The following is a 25,448-nucleotide window of genomic DNA, read 5'->3' as shown; positions in this document are numbered from 1 at the left end:
TTTTTAGGCAAGGAAGATGACAAGTGTTTCGACCTGCTACGAGATCGAGATCTCTTGGAATGTTTACGGCGATACGACTCGGTCGATTTTTTATGTCTTTTGGACACAGCCTTAGCTTTAGAAGCTTCCCTCCCCACCGACAGTTTACCTCTCCTCTCACGAAGAGCCTTCTCCATCATAGACTGACAGGGGCCACAGTCGTCGGTTCGATGACTTGAACCGAGGCACCAGATACAAACTCGGTGAGGATCCGTAATCGACATTTGAGATCCACAATCGAAGCACTTCTTAAACCCAGTCTTGGGTGTCGAAGGTGTAGAAGACAACATTTGTCTCTCTCAGAAAAACTTGAAGTGCGCCGTTCTCGATAGCGAAGCGATCGGAAAAACGGAACTGAAGCAACGGGCGCGGCTCGAGCTATTTATATCAGTGACGTCGACAGAGTACGGAGCCCGCCGAGGGACAGTCGACGCCGCAACCTCGAGCATATCGCCCTCTGCCAAGAACATTTTTTTCCGAAGCAGCAAAGCTGGAGATAACGATTTATCATAAGTTGAGGAATACATGGGAGGACACAATCCATTTGAATGGATGAATCCATAACAGTAGCCAGGGATTTCAACATCTCTTTGGAAGCCAAACTGGAGATTTGGAGGAAAGCAAATGAGATCAGGTGGCAACTGGAATGTGGAGACAGGAGAAGGGGGGAGACAGAGAAGACTATGAGGAAAAGTGCAGAGAAAGGGGAGAGATAAGGATGGAACTTGCGGCCAAAGACAGGAGACAGAGTCTGGAGAGAGACAGGCTTAGATGGAGGTCGAGAAGATGGAGACAGGTGACTGATGAAAATGTTAAGAGATGCTCATCTAGGGGAACAGGGTACCAGGACAAAGATTACACAACTAAGAGAAGAACAAGCCTGAAGTCCATCCCTACCACAGGGATAATCAAGACAGTAGGGGTAGCCCTAGCTCTAGTAAATCAGCACTGTATTAAGATGTGTTGTAGTAGGGACACTGGGCTGGGCGGGGGGGGGGGGGGGGCTGAGAGGCCCCTCAAAGGTTGACAGAAAGGTGTACTGGGATCCCACCTAGGTTGCTAGCCCAGATTGCACGTTTTTGTAACACAATTTGTATAATAAAAACCAGAAGCTTTTTGATTTGTCTTGTGACCCATTGAGCACAATGTCCATAACAAAATCCAACACAGGCAAAATGAGTTTCGGCCTGATGCTATCTTTTCAAAACTGCATTCTCCAATTCTTGGCTGCTTTTTCAATAGCAGAAATTAATTAGAGTTACCGGCATGTAATCAACAGTATATAGTGGGTGAATCAGATAGGAGGCATGTCAGCTTGTACACTCACTTAACTGGCACCAATCATTGCCTGTCATAGTACTGTTGAAGTTAATAAAATGTGGGATTACAAAGGTTTGAGGCTGGATAATAGATATTACATATGGCAAAGTGCTGGTTAACAGAGCAAAGGGCAATGAATTCCAATTTCCAGCCTTTTTGCTCCGTTTCTTTCAGAGCACTTCCATCTGATGGGACAGCAATCATCTGCTATGATATACAAGGGTTCATAATGACAGGCTGAAAGTACAGTCACTGTGGGGAAGGCTCATTTTTAACCTACATGGGGGAACAGCCGCTATTTGCCAAATGAAGGCTCTCTTTAGAGTATGCCACATTATTATAATTTAATAAAGTTAATTTGCCACACTACTATAAATCACATGGACAATCATTTAGTTTGCTAATGCCCATTGTGATGTAATCTATGACATTACAAGTGATGTCATGCATAGTACCAGGCTGTGGCAAGTTATAGTTTCATTGCCAACCCTATAAATAGCAAATCTCTCTCAATGCTGAACTCATGATCACATGAAAAAATATGTTTGTATGCTCCTTCTACGGATATATACTCCATGACATAAAAGACTCTCCCTCAAAATAGGTAAACTTTCGATGTATTGTTTCTTTTTCCAAACATCTTGCAAACACACAATTGCATTTGGTTCTTGACTAAAGGGCTTTCCCCAATTAAATATAGACATTATATAATACATATTGTAAGTCTATAAACCTCTGGATAAAAAATATAGGCAATGTTCCCAGTTTCATCACCCTTATCGGACAATAATCCGTCCCAGTTACATAATTCAAAATTATCCATCGAAGGAACAAACAAGCAGCTAGTGAAAAGGACACGGAGAAAAAATAAAAATAAGGAACCCAGCAACAGAGTCCCTTATTTCACACATGGCACACCTGTAAAAGATGTGCCACGTTAGGCCAACTCCTGCTTCACTGCAAGTATTGTATAAACTGCAGATCTATCTGCGTAGAACCGCAAAGCCCTATTTGGGAGGACAGTTTGATTAAAATGCGATTTTAAGATCATCCGTATCCAATAGTATCTTCTTACAGATACCTGGAGATGTCGCCTGAACTTTATTTTTTTTAGCAACTGTTTTCTTGTGTCGGTTTCAACCAGAACACAGCCTGGCCTTAGGGAACAGCCACTTGTATCCCTTGTTTGTGAACACTTACTGAAGCAGTCATTCAAACAGCAGGTGCTTGGAAAAACATGGAGTTCAACTTCCTAAACCTATGCACTACCCACAAAAATGTAGGCTATTTTCAACCAGAACATACAGAAATGTGGTATCTTGTGTCCACTATGCTTCTTTTACCCCAAGTACTAATTTTGCAAATGGCCATTACCAATGCCCGGCTTTATTTTTCTTCAATGCCTCTTTAAGAAAAAACTTGCGACTTAGCGTGTCTCCAATGGCGTTGCTACACTAAAATTAAGTCACCTCTTATTACTGTAAGCCATTTGGTTAGTTGTTGGGTTCTTTTGTTTCTTTTTAATCTCTCATTTAAAAAATATGAAAAAAGTCACTTCTCAATAAGATGCACTTTTACGTAGCAATATAAAAGACATTTTAAGGAAAAGGTTGGACCTCCAATTATTTTACATCTTTTTTTGCGGCGATCAGAGTGTGAAATTATGGTTTATCAAACAGAATTAAAAAAATACACAGAAAGGCAAAAAAGGTAGCAGGTCACAAAATAACCACTCAAAATATACTAAAATGCTGATTTTGCCATGCTCCCTGTTCCACTCTTCCAAGAAAAAACTTCAATATCATCCCAGCAGTGCAGCACAGTGACAGGCCTGTGAGGATACACCAGAAAGAGTGAAAGGAAAAAGAGCAGGCATTGGCAACGCATACAGTTTGGGCTTTTGTGTTGGTATTGCCAGACACTGCCGTAATGGTATTAACTGGCCATTGATGGTAGCAGGTGCAAAATAGTTTGAGTACCAGGGCATATAATAGAAATGCCTTATACTTGCACACAAGCCAAAACTCTTGGCTTTGCCAATGCTGGTTTTTAACAGAACTTCAGTGAAGGACATGCACGGTGCTTAGAAATCGAATTACTGAAGAAACACCTGGTTAAGACATTACACCAGTAGCACGTTTACAGCTCCAATTAGCTCTCAGGAGGCTGCTTTGAAAAAACACTGGCAGGCCCTTTGAGTACAAAGTTGATAGGAAGGCGTGATTAAAGCAAGCTCAGAGTTCCAATGAGGAAGAGTTATTGGTGGGGAGGGGCAGGAGCTGTGTGGGAATGCCCATATGGATTAGTATGGCTATGGCCAGTCAATGTGTGGGCAAATGTCCTCCCTCATATGCCATTTTTCCCTATACTCCATGGCTTATAGGGGGTGCTAAAGCGGCACAACAAAATGGCAAACTAAAAATGGTGCATTTGCAGTCCGCATTCAATATACTATTTTGAAGTTGTATGGAAACTTACGTGACATCAAGATAATGAACATAAAGTATATTGTTGCATACAGAAAAAATGTGACAATATGCGCAAAGCTTAAAACCAAGGAAATGCAATAGAACTTGTGTGCCAATCAATATTTTTACCTAAATTTAAAAATAAACATACATTAAGTCCTCTTGAAACGAACTTCTATATAGTTCAAGAATAGAAAAATAATACATTGAAAGCTACTTACTCGGAAGGAGTAGTCTGTGCTGGGCTACCTGACACTGCAAAATAACATAACAATTAAACATACTTGCAAACACCAGTGGCTAGAATGCAATATTTTCTCTTATAACGAATAGATGCATGTTAAATTATATAGCAAGAGGAATAAGAAGTAGAAATGATTCTACGTGGAAAGCTCAAAATATATATGTTATTGTGCACACATGGATAGGTAAACATTGTACGATTCGGAACACACAAGAAATTCATAGGTTTGTGGTTGGCCGGCCAATCTCCCCTTGTCATCTATATTTGCTCAGGAATTTGATTGTCCCAATGGATAGGGCATGTATTTTCTTTGCATTTTAATCGATTGATCGATCAAAAAAATCCAATGCATCTTACCTTAGATTTTGTCACATTTACACATACTCACACGTTGGAAACCGCCATCTTGTGCTAATCTTATCCGTTGATCCATCACCCTATGTTAAAGTACCCCGTGGCAGTAAATCATAAGAACCGCCCCCTCAAGTTGGCATCAATTGAAGCTTACGCCAGTGTACGTCTCTCATGTCAACGTCTCCGATCTGCAAACCAACCAAGGATGAATCTGCTTAGCTTCACGGGCGGCAGGGTCTAGCACATCCAGACTGTAAAGAGGAACACAATCAGTGTTTCATCCCAGCACCCTGAATGCCACTAATCGCCTGTGAATCAAAGCAGGATCGGCCTTGGTTGGTTTGCGGATGGGAGACCCCAAGGAAATACCAAACGTAGTGATTTCTGCACATCGATTGCATTTATAAATTTTAATTTAATTTGATCACTGCTAGCTTCGAGAGATCCACTAGTTGACTGGTTAAGCCTGGGTTAACCAGAGGCAAGATGCAGGTTTCAGTACAGGCATTGACTCGACACAGTTTTATCCGTGTGAAAGTTCACTCAAAAAAGGTTACGGTTTAAAAATGTTGCCCTTCCATGTGCATCAATCGCAAAGCTTGGTATTTCCCTTGCGGTCTCCTATTCACAAACCAACCGAGGCTGATCCTGCTAAAGGGGAGCAGTCAAAGAAGCCTGCCCCACAACAGGCTAGGCAGGCATGGGAGAATTTCCTGGTTTCGCCACAGGTGCCCTGAGCCATTTGGGAACATATAGGCGAGCCGACAGGGCCCAAAGGAGCAACTTCTCCTTCCCCCTTAAGCCACATGCAACTCTGACCGCAGGCATGGGAGAGTGCAGAGGAGAAGACAGAAAGGGGCATGGAAATTGTGTTTCAGGGATTTTATTTAAAAACACAAAAGAAAATATCCCTTCTAAAAAAGGCGAAAAAAAATTAAAAAGACAATTGGGACTCTCCCGGGCGCAGGTCCTTAAGCTGCAGGCTCTCTACCCTGTCGTTACCACACTGCTATTTCTATTTAATACTAATATAGCGCCAGAGAGCGAGCAAGCCCAAAGGCATCATGCCGGTGGACTAGAAAAGAAGAGACAAGAAGAGCAGAATAAAATCACATAAGAAAACAGGAGATCATCTTAAAAGAATAAGTGAGTCTTCAAAGCTCTTTTAAAAAGAGCTTGTGACTCTCACCCCCGCAGGTTGGGTGAGGAGAGGGTTGGGGGGGGAGCCCATTCCATTGTTTACGAGATGAAAAGCACCTTGGATTGGCAATGTATAAGTTAGCTCTTGGTACAATCAGCCAGAGTTATTCGATCTCAAAAGCCTTCGATTCGGAAGCCAAGAGAGCTTTTCTGAGAGATACTCTGGACCGGTGTCGAATAGACATTGGTTAGCAAATGCAAGACTCTGGAAAAAGACTCTTGCTTCCACCGGGAGCAAGTGTAATCCTTTATGAGCTCGGCACATATGTTCTCTCTGACCTAAGCCTATTACTGCACATTCTGCACTTTTGTATACATTGTAAGTTACCCATTTCTCCTTTGCCTATTCCTAACAGTAGCGTGCCACAATAATCAAGCTTAGCACTCACTATAACTCTCCCAACACTAGAACAACTCTGCTCTGACAAAAAAGGGCACACTTGACACAAGAGCCTAATGTAATAGGCAGAGGTGGAAATCAAATTATTAACAATACATGATTTGTAATGCGCACTATGGGCCCTGAGGCATAAAGGCGCGGGCAAGTGAAACAAACAGTAACAAAGAACATATATCTCACAGAAAGTCAGGGCTAACGTTGACAATCTAAAGTTATGAGAACGGAAACGTTTTTAATTTTTTCTTAAAAACCGACAAAGAGCTTTGGCACGTTAGTGTAATCGGTAACTGATTCCAAAACTTTGGGGCCACCAAATTGCAATGCCCGCTTCTCGGCGTTTGATGTTCTACTCCGAGGAAGAAAACAGCAAACTCGGTCCTCAACGCCCTGCCATTGACTTTGTCAATGATGGAATCCTGCAAGTATAATGGCATTAAGCATAGCCTACATTTGAATGTTATGGTTAGTATCCTATACTTGACGCATGCTTCAATTGGCAGCCTATGAAGAGAGCGCCTAGCGTCCGTTACATGATCTCTTCGGGTCAGACCCAACACTACTCTTACTGCCCTATTTTGAATGGTCTGGAGCCTGTGAACATCTCGCTTATAGAGACCGACCAATAGACTGCCTCAATAATCAATCTTAGCCCCTATGATGGCTCTGGCGATTGTTTCAGCACTTGCCTGTGTAATGAGGGTCCTGAGATGATAAAGCAGTTTAACATAGTACGCTGAGGCAGACAACGCTAGTTACATGTGGACACAGACTGATCAAGGATCACCCCCAGAATCTTAAGTTTATGTAGAGGAATAATATTATCCGTCCCTAGCCTGAAGGAGCCAAATTTCCTATCCAGCTTTATAAGGGCGGCTGAGCTACCCACTATCATAAGTTCAGTTTTACTCTTGTTAAGAGCCAGATTATTGTTAAGCATCCAGTTCTCTATGAGATCAAATACTCTGTTTAGCTCAATTTGGTCCCGAGAATGACAGCCTGAAAGAGGGACGACACATTGTGTGTCGTCCGCGTAGTTCGAAAAACATGATCCCCTCAGCCTCTAAATCTCAGATGAAAGGGGCCATGAATATGTTATACAGGCACGGTGACGTGTAGGCTCCCTGTGGCACCCCGAAAAAAAGAACCAGGATGGACGAGGCCTCTGCTGTATCCGAGCAAACTCTACTATGTCTGTTCTCCAAAAAGGATGCAATCCACAAGAAGGACAGAGGTGAAAAATTGGCCACCTCGGATAGTCTGGATAATATTATAGTAGTATGGAGTGTTCGACCAAATCAAACGCTGCTGACTGGACGAGCGAAATTAACAGAGAAAGGGAACCTTTATCTAGGCGATCCAGCAGTTTTGACTTTAGCTTGAGAAGTCGCAGTACCAAAGCTCCGCCTGAAGCCCGATTGGTGCACATTTAAGATTGGGCACAGATTTAGATGTTCCAAGATCTGACCATATGCCACATTATCCAATATTTCTAATAAGAACGGAATGTTGAATTTTGGGTGATATTTCTGAGGATTATCCCTTGGGGGCCAGCTTTTTTCAGAATGGGAGTAACCATGGTTTGTTCAAATCATCAGGAACCTTACCTTCGCACAAGGAGGTGTTAATAAATATACAAATTGCCTTTATGAGAGACGAGGGACAGGTTTTTTTTTTTTATCAAGGCGGAGCAAAAATCCCCTTTACAGCGGGTTGATTTTAGTTGTTCAATTACTTTTTGTAAATTCTCCTCGGAGATTGGGTGAAAATAAAATTGAGCAACCGTCAACTTACTCAGAAGACATCTGATGCTAACTAGTAGCCTTTAAGGGTAACTCATTCTTTCTTTCCAGCATCTTTGCCCTTATGTCTAAGTTTATTTTGCATGCCATCTTGAATACGCTGGCACCAGGTGGAGTCCCTTGTCTCAAGTTGATCAGCTGAAGGGGGAGGGGACTACCTCCTGTTCTTTTAAAATTCAAAAAAAATGTCCTTAACATCCAATGAAGCATTAGCTATTCTTATGTTATGGAAGTTCTGCTTGGCTTCCAGAACAGCCTATTTATAATCCTTTACTAGGATCTTATAGGAATTCAGGAGGGCTGGGCTTGGTAAGGATTTCCAAGAAAAAAAAGCCTCAAGAGTTCAAAGTTTTATAAGCTTGGATGTAAACCAAGGTTGACTTTTATTTTCTACATTCTTTTGTTTCTTTGGCTTCAGCGGCGCTAAGATATTAGAGATGCTAGCCATATTAAGTGCTAAGCAGGAAGACATAGCTTGAAGAGGAGTATCCAATGAGAAGCTGATATTACTATCCAGGAACGGCGCAATGTTATTCAATGTGAGGCGTTTTAAATTACGCGACAGAATAGCCATTTGCAGGTTCCTCATTTTCACAGGAAAATGAACAGATAGTGAAAAATGTATAAAAGTGTGGTCAGACCCCGGACATGGCATAAGGAACAAGTTACTTACCTGTAACTGTTGTTCTCCAGCATGGGTCTGGCATGGATTCACATGCTCATGTATATTCCCCGTCAGGCTGGGAATCCTCGGTAAAGAAAAAAATCAGTATCAGTTTCGTTTCTGATCTGTCTTTCTAAGTAGTAATCAATCACTGATCTCTGGGTCATACTGCCCCCAGCCAATGACTGCCCTCTTCCTAAGCCCCGCCTCTGGCAGCCATCCTCAGATTTGCTAGCACATAAAGTGGCAGTATGACCCAGTGAAGAGCCGCAGAGGGGTAGGCGGGAAGGTTCGCATGTGAATCCATGCCAGACCCATACTGGAGAACAACAGTTACAGGTAAGTAACTTGTTCCTTCTCCAGCATGGGGTCTGGCATGGATTCACATGCTCATGAATAAAATAATACATAGCAGTACACACATGCACAACCACGGGAGGTGGCAACAGGCTCAACATTAAGCAATACAACAACTCAACATTAAGCATCTCTTACCTTCTCACCAGGCTCACCTTAAGCGAACAGGTTAAGCAGCACTACTTGGCCGACCCTGGACTCCTCCCTGGAGCACCGATCGATGCAGTAGAATCTTGTGAAGGTGTGCGTCGACCTCCACGTAGCAGCCCTGCAGATGTCCAGCAGGGGTACACCAGACAGGAACGCCGTGGTAGCAGCAATCGATCTGGTCGAATGGGCTCTCGGACGGCCGGGCAGCGGTCGGTTTGCCAACCGGTGACAGTGCATGATGCAGCTGGAGAGCCATCTGGAAATGGAAATCTTCGAGAGAGCCTTTCCTTGATTCACAGTCCCAAAGTTCACAAACAGCTGTGACGTCTTCCGCAAACTCTTCGTGCAGTCCACGTAGAACTTCAGCGCTCTAGCTACATCCAGCAAGTGTAAAGTCCTCTCGGCCGGCGTCGAATGCGACGGGAAGAAAACTGATAACACCAAGGGCTTGTTGAGGTGGAAGTCCGACAGCACCTTGGGCATGAAGGAGGGGTGCATCCTCAGCACCACCCTTGTGTCGTGAAAAGTCAACTATGGAGGCTTGCAAGATAGGGCCTGGATCTCTCCCACTCGTCGTGCTGAGGTGATGGCCACGAGGAACGCTGTCTTCCACGACGGGAACTTCAAAGGCGCCGAATGAATAGGCTCGAATGGGGCCCCCATGAGCCTGGTCAACACCACATTAAGCTCCCACGCCGGGGCTGGAGCCTTCACCGGCGGGAACTATCGGAATAGTCCCTTCATAAATTCCTTCACCAGGCGATGAGACCACAAGGACGCCCGTCCCGTAGTCCTGGTATATCGAGAGAAGGCAGCCAGATGCATTTTGATGGAGGCGTGAGCCAGTCCAGCTTTGGCCAGCGACAGTAGGTACGGCAGTACTTGAGGGGCCGTAATCCGTAGAGGGTTAATCTTCTGTGCACAGCACCAGACAGAGAACCTCTTCCACTTATGTCCGTAGCACTTGAGAGTTGGGGGTGCCCTGGCTTTTGCAAGAACCTCTCTGCAGTCGGCCGGGATATCGTACCCTCCAAACTCTAGTGCTGCAGGAGCCAGGCCTGCAAGTTCAGTGACTCTGGGTCGTGATGAAGAATGGCGAGTCCTTCTCTGGAGAGAAGATCCGCGTCCGCCGGCAGCTTGACTGGTGGGGACGTTGACAAGTCCAGAAGGTCTGGGAACCAGATCTGCCTCGGCCACGCCGGTGCAACGAGGATCATTCTGCACCTGGACTTCTTGAACTGGTTGATGAGACGGAGCAGCAACGGGAACGGAGGGAACGCGTATAGAAACAGGCCGTCCCAAGGGAACGAGAAAGCATCGCCCATGCTCCTCGGCTGCGGGAACCTGCTGGCGAACCTCTGGCACTTGGAGTTCGTTGCCGTCGGGAAAAGGTCGATCCGGGGTTTGCCCCATCGTCGAAAGAGCCGATCCACCTGGTCCTGACGTAGGTCCCACTCGTGGCACGAGCGCAGCACCCTGCCGAGTGAGTCGGCGATGGTGTTTTTTATTCCTGCCAAGTGGAAGGGAACCAGAAACATCCCCTGGGCAACGGCATAGTGCCACAGATCCTGGGCCTCCTTGGATAGGGCTGGGGATCTGGTGCTTCCACGCTTCCGTATGTAGAACATCGTGGTGGTGTTGTCGGTTAAGATCCTCACCACTTTGTCCTTGAGGGACGGAAGGAACGACTTGAGCGCCCATAACACTGCTCGAAGCTCCAGAATGTTGATGTGGAGAGACCTCTCCTCCGGGAGCCAAAGGCCTCTTGCGTGGAGATCTCCAGTGTGGACCCCCCCAACCCTCCAGGGAGGCGTCCGCCATCACTGTCTCCTGAAACGCCGGGGTCTGAAAGTCCGTGCCTGTTGTGAGGTGCGCACGGGTACCCCACCATAGAATCGCCCGACGGAACTCCTCGTCGAGAGGGATCCTGTCTTCAAAACAGCCCATCGCCTGAAAGCAGTGGGCGTCGAGGAACTCCCGTAGCGGACGCATCCGAAGTCTGCAAAGGGGTACAAGGTAGATGCATGAGGACATCATCCCGAGGAGGGACTTGATGGATCTCACCCTGGCCACGTCCCCGGCTAGCAGGCGTTGCACCTTGCCCAAAATGGCCTTCGTCCTCTCCTCCGACGGGGAGGCCAATTGCCCCACTGTATCGAGCTTCGCTCCCAGAAACAGTGCTACTTGCGACGGAACCAGGTGGGATTTGAGGTAGTTTATGGCGAATCCCAGATCTGTGAGCAGCCGGACGGTACTCGCTGTGTGTTCGACGGCGAGTTCTCTTGTCCTTGCACGGATTAGCCAGTCGTCCAGGTAGGGGTAGACTGTTACGCTCACCTGGCTCCCACAGGGGCGTCGGTCGGACCCGGACAGCTGCGGTCTCCACCCACGTGATGCGTAGTGCAGCGATGACTGACTGGATCTGCCCTCCTAATCTTGTCTGCTTAACCCATAGAAATATTCTCCTGCAAGTGGAGAGATTGATTTAGCCACTTGTGGATTCAAGTGATGGCACCCCCACAGTCCTCCCCAACTAATCATCTCCGAAATGGCCTCACAGCAATCTCACCTTATATTCTTGAAAGATGAGCTCTCCTTCCTGCAGGGATTTGCAGGGGCGCGTCGATTCCAGTTACTTCACTGGTTTGAAGGCTCGGGAGAGTTCCGGAGAGTATTGACTCTGAGGTTCCTGGTGAGGACCAGTAAGTATTAAGTTCATAGAGTTCAATATGACCAATGTTGACTCTTGTTCCCCCCCTTCCTTTCTTGTCTTGTAGCTGGCTCGTGAAAAGATGCTCTTGTGGAAGCTGGTGGCGCTCTGGTAAGAGTCTGTATTACCCGGCGCTGACCGGTAAATGTTGCACGAGGAAAATGTGTTGTTTTGTCTCTCTTTACAGATGCGGCACGTGAAAATGTGGAGAGTCACAAAAGGGTGCCTCCGGTGGTAAATCAGGTAAGTCTATCGTGGTAAGAATTATATTGGTTGGTTCCCTCGGCTCGCCTTGTGGTTTTCTTTTGTCTCCTAGGTGCCGAAGTTCGGCGAAGAAATGATGGAGGCAGCGCCGACCCGAAGGATGCTGTGAAGACTGGCGAGTATGGCGCGGCGCTGCAGCTGGAGGTGCGGCGCGTGCAGAAATGATATTCTTTGAGCAAGATGGATCCACAATCAGGTGTGGAATAGAAATAAGTTTGTTTTCTAACCTTGCCCCTTTCTTTCCTCTTTGTTTCAGGAGCTCCGGATTCGAGGCGGGTGTGGCAGAAGACTGGATGCAAGCTGCAGGCACAGTGAGTTTTACGCTGCTGGATGCAGAATAACGCAAAGCGTGTGTTGCTGGTCGGGTGTGGTTTAAATAGCCTCAAAAATAGTCCCAGGTAAGAAGTCCCTAGAACCACACCCGAGTAAAAAATAGTCCCTGTAGAAAAATAGTCCCTTTCAGGCTTCATGTTGGATTGGAGTCATTTGCAGCATGGTCTGCCTGAGGCAAGTAATGACTATGAGCCTAGAGCCTAAGGCACCAGGACTTAACCCAGATAGCCCCTAGCCGGGGCTGCTGAGGTTTTACTAAATGTCTAGATGCCTGCTCCCGGGGCTGATGGGCTTGGTCCGGATGCCTGGGGGTAGGCTTCATGACATGGACGTGGATCCCCTGCAGGCGCAGCCGCGCCGCCACTGGTGCCAGGCACTTGGTGAATACCCTGGGTGCCGACTTTAATCTGAACGGCAGAGCTCTGAATTGGCGTCCCTGAACCACGAACCTGAGAAATGTTCTGTGTCCTTTTAGAATGGGGATGTGGAAGTAAGCATCCTCCAGGTCCAACGACGATAGGAAGTCGCCTTCCTCCAGCTGTCCCAGCACGTGCTGGAGGGTGACCATCCTGAATGTCTGTGCCTTGATGTACTTGTTTAACCGACGCAGGTCCAAGATGGGGCGCCAACCGCCTGTCTTCTTTTTGACGAGGAAGTACCTTGAGTACACTCGAGAGTCCCGGAGCCTCCTGGGGACGAGCTCGATGGCACCTTTCTTGAGCATCGCCCTTACCGCCAACAGCAGTTGAGGGACATGATTCTCCTTCCTGGCCACGGGAGGAATGCGAGGACACTTCTTTTGGAATTCCAGTGAGTGCCCGTTGGCCAGGGTGTCCAGCACCCAACGGTCGGTGGAGATGGACTCCCACACGCTGACGAACTTCGCCAGCCGGCCTCCCGCCGGGGTGCTTCGGTGGGGGCCCGACGCTACAGCCGGTTCAGTCCTGCTTGGAGGAGGCCTTGCCGCCTTGGCCTCCTCGACGACGACGGCAGGATCCTCCTTGCTTGCCGCGACCTCTGTAGGCCTCCTGGGACGAGGAGCGGGCCGCCTGGCGGTATGTAGAAGAGCCACCGCTGGATCCCTTGGAGGCACTCTGCCTCCGTAGCTCCGAAAGGGCCGTCGTTGTTGAAGTACCCCTAGGGTCCGGGCCGTCTCCGAGTTGGTCTTGATGGCATGGAGCGACTCATCCACCGTCTTCCCAAAAAGGTTGCTGCCGTCGAACGGCATATCCAACACTCTGGTCTGAACGTCCTGGTGGAAGTCTGTCGCCTTGAGCCACCCTCGTCGTTGGCAAACCCCTTTGCCCATCTGGCGAAATCCAGTATCGGCAATGTCTGTTGCCAGCGTTATGGTGTGGTCCGACGCCACCTCGCCTTCCTGGAGAATCTGTAGGGCCTCAGCTCTCTTGTCGTCCGGCAGGAAGTCCAGCAGGGGAGCTAACATGAACCAAAGCTCCCTGTCTTAACGGGCCATGATCGCTAAGGCATTGGCCGCCTTAATCGTCGTCGCCGCCGACAAAATGACCCGTCGTCCCATGGAGTCCAACTTCTTGCCCTCGCTGTCCGGCGGGGAAGAGGAAGTTGATGCTGCCGCACCCGCTGCCTTCTTCTTGGCCGCTGCCGAGACGACCGAGTCCGGCGTAGACTGGGGCCCTGAGGCACAAGGGGGCGGTGTTGGGGACCCGCTCGTACCTGTCCCTCTTGGCGGGCGTCGTAGAAGGGTTCTTGAGGACAGCCAGCCCTTCCTCCCAGATGTCGTCGAGCAACGGCACTGCCAGGACCGTCTTTCTCTTGGCCTTCCGTCGTTGATAAAGCCTTCCTTCTTCTGTTCCTCCGGGCACAGTTGGAAGAGCTCGGACGCCTTGGCTATCATGGCGTGAAAGGAGCCAATTTAGTCGGGCGGTGAGGCCCGAAGGGGAGGCGATGAAGGAATGTCTGTCGTATCATCGCCACCGTCGTCGTCCGTCCCCGTCCCCGTCTCCGTATCATCCCCAGGGTCAGGCGAAGGGGTCCACAGGCCTTGTGGGCACGAAGGGCAGAGCGGGATGGACTCTCCTGCGCTTGTTCGAGGGGGCTTCCCGACGGTCCTGGCTCAGGATCCTCCGTCAGGGTCCATGGTAACCTCGTCCTTATCTCAGTACATAAGGTTTGGATTGCCAACAAAATGGCCGCCAAGCTATCCTGAGGCTCTGGCAATGGCTGCGACGGGAGGGACGGTTGCTCCACCGGGCCTTCGTCGTCGTCGTCGCCATCCTCGCCATCTTAGATCTCCTCAGCAGGAACCTTCCCCTGGGATCGAACTTTCTCGAACCTCTCGTTGAGGCCCTTCACGGTTTCCACCAGATCCTCCTCAGAGGCTGATTCCGAGTCTGTAATGGCCACCGCCCCCCCCTCTTTTTCCGCCGGGGTCTTCACGGGGGTCTTAACGATGGGCTGGAAAGAGGATACCCTCCACGGTGACGGGTTACTCTGGGCCCAGAGGCCGTCTCCACTGGCGTAGTCTCAGCCGGCTTCGCCAGGGCAGCAGCGACCACTTCGATAGAGGCCTTTGCCAGCTGGATCAAAGCCCTCACCACCTTAGGTGCGTCCTGGGCCTTTGCCTTGGGGGGTCAGCGCCACGCTCCCCCTCGGGTCCCTTCGAGATCGACCGGGGCCGCCCCAGCAGCTTACCCGGGTTCTCGGACTTCCTCTTCCCCGAACCAGAGCGCTGGCTCGTGGTTGAATGTGCCGGGGAAGTCGCACCCTGCCTGGCAGCCAAAGAGCCAGACCTTTCGGCGCTCCCGGTGCCCACGGACTCACGGTGCTTGGCCTTCTGTTGGGCCCCCGTCGCCGGGGCGCCCTCACAGGACTTAGAAGCCCGCTCAGACTTTTTCTTCACCTTCTCACCTGCTGTGCCCTTCTCCAGCCAGGCGACTAGGTGGGGACCACGATCTTGCTTGGTCCGTTCCGAAAGGTTCTTGCAGAACGCACAATCCTTCTCCACGTGCGTCTTGTCCTCATGAAGGCATTAGAGACATCGCAAATGCTCGTCCTCCTTGAAAACATTTTGTAATCCGCATCCACGGCAGCACCTGAACAGCTTGGATCCGGGCGTCAAGCTTCCCTTGTCCTGGGCCATGTCCGTTGAGGTAGGCCGCAGATCTTCCAGGATCCTCCAAGAAGCGTAAACTCGACGAAAACTTCACCCTTGAGGGGCGTAGAAGAATTCCGAAACGGGTCCCCGTTATCGGAAGTAGAAACGGTGGAGTTTGAGGCTCGATTAAACTGAAAAAATTAGAATATCTCCTGAAAAAAGCGCGAAAACGCAGCACGTGGACTCCCAACACTTGAACGTGCGGTAAAAATCTGAGGATGGCTGCCAGAGGCGGGGCTTATGGAGAGGGCAGTCATTGGCTGGGGGCAGTATGACCCTGAGATCAGTGGTTGGTTACTACTAAGAAAGACAGATCAGAAACAAAACTGATACTGATTTTTTCTTTACCGAGGATTCCCAGCCTGACAACGGGGAATACTCATGAGCATGTGAATCCATGCCAGACCCGATGCTGGAGAAGAACAAGTTACTTCTTACCTTGTACCGTTCTTTCGACGGGATGTTCCTCCGACGTATTCCTCATCTTAGATATCTCCTTCCAGCTCTGCTGGCCTCGGAAAAATTTTTCTCTAGAGGGCGCTGCGCGTCGACGTCCTCCGAGTCGATGTCCCTCGACAGCCGCCGTATCGACGTCATCCTGCCTATAAAGGCAGCGCGCAGCGTCCGTTGCTCAGTTCCGTTTTGTAGCCCACAATAATACTTTCTGGACTAACTAATCACCCTGAAGGAGCGTAAGCTACAACAACAAGGAAGTAGAACTGCGGGGATGGATGGGAGGGTCGATGAGGAATACGTCGGAGGAACATCCCGTCGAAAGAACGTTACAAGGTAAGAAGTAACTTGTTCTTCGAAGGGATTGTGTCCTCCGACGTATTCCTCATCTTAGATAGGCTCCCATAGCAGTATTCTATTATCGGAGGAGGGAGTACTGACTTCACGCTGTCTTCTATTGATGACTAGAATGCAGTACAGCCCTTCCAAACCTAGTCTCTTGACTGGAGGAGGAATCCAAATTGTAAAAAGGTGTAAAGGTATGGACAGACGACCATGTAGCGGCCGCACATATGTCCTTAACCGGCACGCCTCTTGAGGGCCGATGAAGCTGCAATACCTCTGGTCGAATGAGCCCTAAGGTTTTGAGGGGGCTCTTTCCCTGCCAGTTTATAACATTCCAGAATGGCTAGAATGATCCATCTGGAAATGGTTTGCTTAGTTATTGGTAACCCCAGCTTGTGACCTGCGTAACCTACAAACAGCTGGTCTGCCTGTCTTATCCTGGCTAGTCTACTGATGTAAAAACTTAAAGCCCTCCTAGGGTCTAGCCTGTGTAACCTCTCTTCCTCTTTCCCCGGGTGAGGAGGAGGATAGAAAGATGGTAGGGTAATCTTCTGAGTGATATGGAATTCAGAAACCACCTTTGGGAGGAAATTAGGCTTCACTTGCAGGACAACTTTGTCTTTGTGAAATATTGTGTGAAGGGGTTTACAAGAAAGAGCTTGTAATTCGCTCACCCTTCTAGCAGATGTAATTGCTATTAATAAAACAGTTTTAAGGGTAAGGAATCTTAACGAACAAGAATGGAGAGGTTCGAAAGGTGTACCCATCAGGAAAGTTAGTACTAAGTTTAAATCCCATAGGGGAATTTGGAATGGTCTTGGGGGATAAACATTGGTTAACCCCTTTAGAAACTGTATTACCAAGGGTAATTTGAAATAGGATGGTTCTTCCGCAGTACGCTTAAAGATGGATAGCGCTGCGAGATAGCCCTTAATGGTGCCAACTTGAAGGCCTGAATTTGCCAAATGTAGTAGGAAGGACAAAACCATTGGTGTACCACATGAAAAAGGGTCAATATTCTGTTCTCTACACCAGCTGCAAAATCTGTTCCAACGGCAGCGATATAAAGACTTTGTTGCTGGCCTCCTTGCCGAAAGCAACACCTCCATAACATCATCAGGGAGGTCCCAATTCTTGTACCTCAGCCTTTCAGAAGCCAAGCGTGAAGGTTGAGGGTTTTGATGTCTGGATGGAGAACCTGACCTCCCTTCTGCGAGAGTAGGTTCTCTCTGAGTGGAAGTCGAATTGGAGGGCAGATGGACAAGTCTACAAGGTCCGGGTACCACGTTCTCCTGGCCCAATCCGGGGCAATTAGGATCATGGTTCTCCGGAATCTTCTCAACCTCCTGATCATTTGAGGAATGACAGGGACCGGTGGGAACGCCTACAGAAGCGGAAACTCCCAATCCACTATGAACGCGTCTCCCAGAGCTCCTCTCGGGGGAAATTCCCTTGAGCAGAACAGGTCGCATTTCCTGTTTAGGCTGGTGGCGAACAGATCTACCTGAGGGGTTCCCCAAAGGGCGAAGATCTCTTGAAGGACTTCCTGAGCTAGCTCCCACTCGTGGGAGACTGTGTTCTGCCTGATCAGAGCGTCCTCTGTCAAGTTCTTCTCTCCGGCTAGGTGAACTGCCGATAGAGAGATTCCTTCTTGGATTGCCCAAAACCAGAGCTGCATCGCCTCTCTGCACAGGGGTAGTGATCCTACGCCTCCTCTTTTGTTGAGGTAATGCATGGCCACCGTGTGTCGGTCATTATCAGGCGTTCTTCCCTTATACAGCTGGCAGGAACCCCTTCAGCCAAGTCTGATGGCTCTCAGCTCTAACAGGTTGATATGTAGTCTGGACTCCGATGGAGACCAACGACCGCTGATGGTCAAGTCGTTGGCGTGGGCTCCCCACCCCGTGAGTGAGGCATCCGTGACTACTGTTATCTCTGGCCAGGGTTGCCAAAACTGTTCTCCTTTCAGAATGTTCTCCTGACAGGCCTACCACTGAAGGTCTCGAGCCACCCTGCCGGGAACCTGAAGATCTGTCATTCTCCCTGAGAATTGTGACCACTGAGTCCTCAGTGCCCACTGGAGGGATCTCATTCTCAGGCGAGCCTCTGGCACTAGGAAAATGCAGGATGCCATGAGGCCTAGCAACCTCAAAAAGTCGAAGGCTGGGAGACATTGGGCATGTTGGAACTTGGTAACTATCTGTAGAATATCTTGAGCCCTCACCTCTGGTGGCGAGGCTTTTCCCAGGGAAGTGTCCAGGATCGCTCCTATGAACTGGAGTCTCTGCGATGGTATCATTTGTGACTTCTTCAAATTGAGGGAGAAGCCCAGTCTGTGAAGGAAGTGGCACACGTGATTTAGCTGGATCTGAGCTTGTTCCGGAGAAACAGCCCTGATCAACCAATCGTCCAGGTAGGGGTAGACGTGAATCCCTTCCCTCCTTAGACTTGCAGCCACTACCGACATTAACTTGGTGAAGACCCTCGGGGCGGAGGTCAGCCCAAATGGCAGCACTCGAAATTGATAGTGAGAGTTGCCGATTGCGAACCTCAGGTATTTCCTGTGTTTGAGATGGATAGGCACATGGAAATAAGCGTCCTGAAGGTCCAGAGATACCAACCAGTCCTGGAACTGAAGGGCCTGGAGGATCTGAGAAAGAGTGACCATCTTGAATTTGTCTTTTCTGAGGAATTTGTTCAATTCTCGCAAGTCCAAGATGGGTCTCAGTCCTCCGTCTTTCTTTGGAATGAGAAAGTAAGGGGAGTACCAGCCCTTGTTCCTCTCCGCTACAGGTACCGGTTCTATGGCACCTTTCTCTAGCAGGTCCAAAATTTCCTGCAAGAGGAGCGGATCTGGAGCTTTCTGAGAGCTGATCCCCGGTGGATGACTCTGAGGTATACGTAGGAAAGGCAGGCAGTAACCTTGGGCAACTGTTTCCAATGCCCAAGCATCTGACGTGATAGCCTGCCATACCGCCGGATGTTGAGTCAACCTGCCTCCTACAGGTGTCCTGTGAGGGAAGTCCTCAGAGTGGTTTTGGGGCGGCTGATGCAGATGCCGATGGTAAAGAGGCACCTGCTGTTGCTGTGGCTTTTGAATATCTACCCCGTCCACCTCGGGTGGTAGTTCTTTGTCCCCTTTGAGCCGGTCGTCCTCTACCTCTTCCGAATGCGGAGTAGAAGCGAAAGGACTTGCCTCTCGCAGAGGTTCCTGTGGGACGAAAAGGAGTCAGACGGATTGCAGCTCCTAGGGATTTTGCTGCTGCTTTTGAAGTTTGCAGTTTCTCTAAACTGTCATCCGCCTTTTTCCCGAACAAAGAAGAGCCATCGAATGGCATGTTCAAGAGCCTGGCTTGCACATCTGGGGCAAAACCAGACTTTCTCAACCAAGCGAATCTCCTGGTTGATGTACTTGCCGCCATTGCTCTGCTGATACTGTCAGCCGAATCAATGCCCGTCTGGAGGGATTCGCACATATCGTCTTTACCGTCCTGTATAATATTCAGGAACGCATCCCTTTCTTCTCCCTCCGGGATGCAGTCAGCCGCTGTAGAAGCACACTCCCAAAGTGTATGGCTGAACCTAGCAAGGGTGCAAGTAGCATTAACAGATTTTAACGCCATGCTACATGCTGAAAAGACTTTCTTTGCCATAGCATCATATTTTTTATCGTCCCTGTCCTGTGGGACGGTAGGATAAGCCGTCTTGACATCGGTAGAGGATGCTGCCTGTACCACCAGACTTTCTGGGGATGGGTGTTTTGACAAAAACTCCGGGTCTGTAGAAGATACCCTGTACTTTGTAGACAGTTTTTTATTTACTGCTGGTACTACATCTGGGGTTTCCCAGTTTGTCATGATCTTCCTCTGAAGAGCCTTATGAAAAGGCACCACAGGATCCTCCTGTGGGCCTTTGTCAAGAATATCCGTGAGGTCATCTTCTTGGAAAGATTGTGAAGGTGCAGACCACCCCATGAACTCTGTGATTCTGGCCATTAAGGCTCTATAGGGGGTTTCAGCATGCTCCCCCGGGTCTGGCCTAGCAAACTCCACCTCAGGGGAAGTGTCTAACCCTCTTGCCTCATGTAAGGAATCATGAAGATTCTTTAACCTGCGTTCTTCAGAGGAAAATTCCTCTCTAATTGGGGTTACAGATCCCTGCAACTCAAATGTGTCTTCCTGTTCAGACAATTCACCCTCTTCCAAAATTGAGGACATAGTTCTCAATTGTTCTGAACTCATAAAAGGAGTAAATCCCATTTCCAAGGCAGAGGGTGCCGAACTTGTCATTATCGGTCTCGAAAACGTCGATGCCGAAGGCTTCGAGCGTGGCGTCGAAAACAAAGGCGGAGGCCTCGATGACCTCGACAGAATTGGAATTCTGCTCGACAATCTCGACGCCATCGACATCGAGGGCCTGGGGATAGTCACTGGGTGCGTCGTAACCGTGACTTTTCTTGGCGTCGACGCTGGTGTCGAAGCTGGCGTCGAGTCGACAGACCCGTGTGTCGAAGGTCCCTTCGACAACGGCGTCGAAGACCTCGGCGTCGACGGAACCTTCGAGGAAGGTTTGGAGGTCATAGTCCTACTCAAGGGTTCGAGACGCGCTCGAGAGGTTACCTTCGCCGGGTACTGCGACTCGCGGCGTTTTTGACCTTCGGGTCTTTCTACCAGAGCATCGCTCTCGGCAGTCTTCGAGGGGGTCGAGGCCGCTTTCTCGAAGACGCTCATCATATTTTTGCGGAATTCCTCCCATTCAGCCCGGGAACTATGTTTCGTGGGGCAAGGGATTCTTTTTGGCGAAACAGAGGAAGAGGAAGACGGAGAAGGGGATCTTCGACGTCTCCTCTTCGAGTGCTTCGATCTCGAGGAGTGATGAGACCCACTCCGAGACCTGGAGCGCGAATGGTGACGAGGAGACGAGTGTCTAGACTTCGTCGACGAAGAAGCTTTAAAAGTCTTACCTTTCTCAAGCTTCCCCCTACGCTCCTTCAGGGCCTTAGCTGTCATGGACATACAGTCCTCGCATTCCGAACAATGGTGTTCAGCTCCCAAACACCACAGACAAACTCTGTGAGGGTCAGTCAACGACATCTTTTTCCCACAATCTCGGCATTTTTTGAAGCCGGATCGAGGAGTTGTCGGTTCCGACGAGGAAGCCATTGAGTACGGATCGAATGACTCGAGGTAAATAGGATTAATCTGACTAAGAACTGAGCAACGGTATTCCGAGGCACTGAGTAAGCGCGGAAAAACGGAACTGAGCAACGGACGCTGCGCGCGGCCTTTATAGGCAGGATGACGTCGACGTCGATACGACGGCTGTCGAGGGACATCGACTCGGAGGACGTCGACGCGCAGCGCCCTCTAGAAAAAAAAAATTTCCGAGGCCAGCAGAGCTGGAAGGAGATATCTAAGATGAGGAATACGTCGGAGGACACAATCCCTTCGAATGGAAATGTCATGACAAGGGGTATTAAGGGTTGTTAGCCAGTAAAGGGTGTGTCCAGTACATGAGTGGGGACAGTCACTTGCTGGATAAAACCTAGGTCAAATAGCGACTGTTAGAACTCTGTGTAGATATCTTCAGCGTCACCTAGCCAATGATTAACATCTCCCAGTATAATAATCCATGAGTGAGGTTTAAGCCGAGGTAGCACAAGGTTATTAAGAGCTTCTGCCCATCTAGCCTTCAATGATGGGGGGGGTGGAAGGGGCGCGATAAAGGAGAAAATTGACTGTCGATTCCGCATTCATTCCAATTTTCATACAGTTGGAATCTATTTCATTCATGATGAAACCTGGGACTTCCCATATAGAGAGAGCCTTTTAAAAAATAAAAGCAACACCACCCCCTCTACCTGCATGTCTGTCTGTCTGTCTGTCCTTACGTATCCTTACGTATCAAGACATACCCAGACGCTATTTCTAGATTAAGATGAGGACCAGCGGCATCTGAACCCTAAGTCTCAGTCACAGCACAAAGATCGAAGTTATTCTGTTCAATATAATTAGCCACCTCAAGGGCATGCTTGACTAAGGAGCGAGTGTTGAGTAATATACATTGTAATTCTGAAATTGGGGTAATAAACGGTGGTATAATAGAGCCTATGTTCAAGCTGGGGGGTGAAAGTGTTGATTCTAAATCATTTGGGGTTGTAGCGCACTTCAGAAGACTACACAGGATCATTACTGTAAATCTATATCAGTAACAATGCAGGCCTCAGCCTGGATAGCCCCCGGACAAGAGTCCTGTACCCTCTCATTGCTTATATTCTCCAGCTTCATCAGTAGTCCACCATGTGAAATATTAGGATTACAGAGCGACAGAGTGGGTTGAAGGACGGTACCTGCCCTAAGAGTAGGGATTAAATCGACAGAACGCCTTAGCGATCTATTCCGCTATGCCTCAATAAGCGCCAGGACTTCAGCTAACCCCATAATAGAGTCACAGTGAGTTTACCTGCTCGTCCTAGCCGCGGACTGCCGCAGACTGTCCCAACCCGTCCGCGCCAGGTTTGTGCGCTTCTGGAAACTACAATCCTGCCGGGGATCGTAGTTTTTCTGGGTTTAGTGCGTGCAGAGGCCGGAAGCTGACTCTGATTCCAATCGCACCATTCCAATTATAAGGTAAAAGGAGCCGGCAAACTGTACACGTGGCAAATTGGTTTTCTCAGAGCAATAGGCTAAGAAGAATTACAACTATAAAATACACACGTATCAATTACAATTTAAAAATGAATAAAACAAGTTGTTTAGCCCGCTAAAAGAAGTTGATAGTCTTAAAAAAATAAAATAAAAAAAAAAAAAACACGTGCCTTCATGTTCATTGCTTGACCTAGACAGACTGTGGCATTTTTACTTTGCACAGAGTGGCGATGGAGCAACCTGAAATGACAAAGTTCTCATACTACGTGTGCTAAATTTCCTTAATCTAGTAGCTGCCCCTGTAATCATAAATTCTGTCTGTGTTAAAGGCCATGCCATTCGCTAACATCCAATGCTGTATTATGGAGGACACCCCATTAACGACCTCAGTATCTTTGTAGTCAGTCCCCTGACAGTGGGATAAGACACAGAGCCGTCTGCAAAGTTAGTATATATTAGCAGCAGCTCACATAATGGCTTAGTAAAGATATTATAGGACGAGGTAGGCAAAGCATGAGGCCTGAGACACAGCAGTCGGAACTGCACACCCACTAAATGTCCACCAAAGGTCCAAATGTCAGGATGAAATCCTTCCCTTCTATGCACAGATCGGTGGGGTCACTACTATGCTCCAGAGAAGAGCCAAGAAGCCAAGTCCAAATCTCTTTGGATGAGAAGGGTTGCTCCATTCTGACCCATCACTGGCAATGATGGGTTTCTCAGGGAACACGTTTTCGGGTCCAGCATTTAGGAGGGCGTGGTCTTAGGGACTGCCCTAACAACTTAGTTAGTCCTACCCTCCTCATTGCCACGTTTCACTCACGTACCTCATCCCATCTCTTGGATCGGGGCATCGTCCTAACCAAATCCTGGTAATTCGAAGTTGCACCATCTTATGGGCACTTCTTAGCCCTCCTCTTTAATTTATAACTTCTCCTTCCCACCCTCTTTCTCACCCTCTTGTTCACTTTCACAGTTTTCTTATTCCTCACTCTGGTGTTTAGCTCTCTGCTTTAACTTCCTTCCATCTTTCTTCCTCCAACCATCTCCTCTCCAAAACGATGTGTCTGGCTTCCTCTTCAAATACCCCTTCTGCCTTCTTATTCTCTACCTCCTTTTCATACTCTCTAGCAGCTGCCTCCAATGGCCTACTCTCAACCTCCTTCCTCTGTCCAACGACCCCCTCAATTCCCACCTCTTCTCCAGATATATCTTTTGCCTTTGGCTCTTAATGTCCTCTCGATGTATTTCCAGTTTCTCCAACTCTATTTAAACTCCTGTCCCATCTCCTCCTACTATCCCCCTCAATCTTCTGGATTTCCTCACTGCCACAAACAACTCTTGTAGCTCCTCCGCACACTCGCCTATCTCATCTAACAACCTTCTATCTTTCTCCTTTCAACTTCCAACAACTCCTCCACTTCTTGACTGGATCTTCTGAACTCCTCCAACAAACCCTTCATTCCTTTGGTGATCCCCCAACTTCCACTTCCAACTCTCCACGGCCCTTCTTCAATACCTTCCGCTCCAACCACTACTTGGGATTATGGTGCCCTACTCACCTACAAAGTATAGAGCACCCTTCTCACCAACTCTCTTCTCCCAGTCTTCCTCATTGACATTATGTTCCCCTGTGTCCCCATCTAAGAGCTGTACTGTGTTATATGCATATGTGATTCATGTACAAGGTAATAGGAAGCCTGTACTAAGTTCTGTTTGGTACCTTACGAACCTGAACATGATCGTCATTACTGTGCGTAATATTATCTAGGGGTCTTTCTATTAACTTACATTTGAAAGCTTACAATTATAGTGCCTACCAGCAGGTATGGGGCATACATTTTAGGTAAATAATGTAGTTAGTAAAGAACTAGTTAGGCCTTTGTTGGCCAATTACTGTTTTTCATCTACACTGTGCCCCATTTGATCCATGTAACTTTAGCACTTATTTTTCCCATCATAAATATTTTGTGTGTGACCCTACAATAAAGTTTATATTTTTACAGTATAACAGTGTGGGGTTTCTTGCACTTCTCAGTCAAACTTCCTCCCTCCTATCTAACGTTAAGCCTGACTGCTCTGCTACCCTTATCATTGAAGTCTGGTCTTTCCTTTTGGGAGACGCACTGTTCTACCATTAGGTTTGATGATTACACAGCCCTCACCAAAGGGTTGTGCAAAAATCTCCCCCAACACCTTGTTTACTCAGGTAAGCTCTAACATTAAAAGCGCCTGTGGGGGCTGGGAGGGAAGCCTGTAATTTTGTTATTAAGGTGGGGTAAACTTTCTTCCCTCTTATGGACAAAGGGTGTGGGTTCCCCTGAGTGTTCTTCCCTAGGGTTTGGAAAGTACTCTGTGGGTTGGCCCAATCATCACCCGTTCTGTCCCTGTGACAAACCATATGGTTTTCCAGTCAGGTCCATGCTTTCCTTCAGGAAAATAAAGTGATTATGGGAGATTCAGTCCTCCCCTTCTGGTTCCATAGGAAAATCATGGGTGGCCTGGGTTGGGGCATACTCTCTGGTGCTACCATGGGTTTTGGCAACCTATATTGCAGTTCCCTATGGT

The 25,448-nt window shown here is 48.4% G+C and overlaps 1 protein-coding gene across 1 annotated transcript in view; it reads right to left on the bottom strand.

Annotated features, from left to right (window-relative positions):
* ZNF830 (zinc finger protein 830) overlaps window positions 1-25,448 on the bottom strand; it is a 612,967-nt gene that overhangs the window by 376,724 nt on the left and 210,795 nt on the right. The window contains exon 4 of the mRNA XM_069620545.1: window positions 4,049-4,082. Within this exon, the coding sequence (XP_069476646.1) occupies window positions 4,049-4,082 (34 nt within the window). The remainder of the gene's footprint in view (window positions 1-4,048; window positions 4,083-25,448) is intronic.

The sequence above is a fragment of the Ambystoma mexicanum genome, chromosome 5q (genome assembly GCF_040938575.1).
Source record: "Ambystoma mexicanum isolate Mex_15411 chromosome 5q, UKY_AmexF1_1, whole genome shotgun sequence".
In the NCBI taxonomy this organism is placed as follows: Eukaryota; Metazoa; Chordata; class Amphibia; order Caudata; family Ambystomatidae; genus Ambystoma; species Ambystoma mexicanum.
The sequence above is the reverse complement of the archived record's forward strand: the minus strand, read 5'-3'. Positions and strand labels throughout refer to the sequence as shown.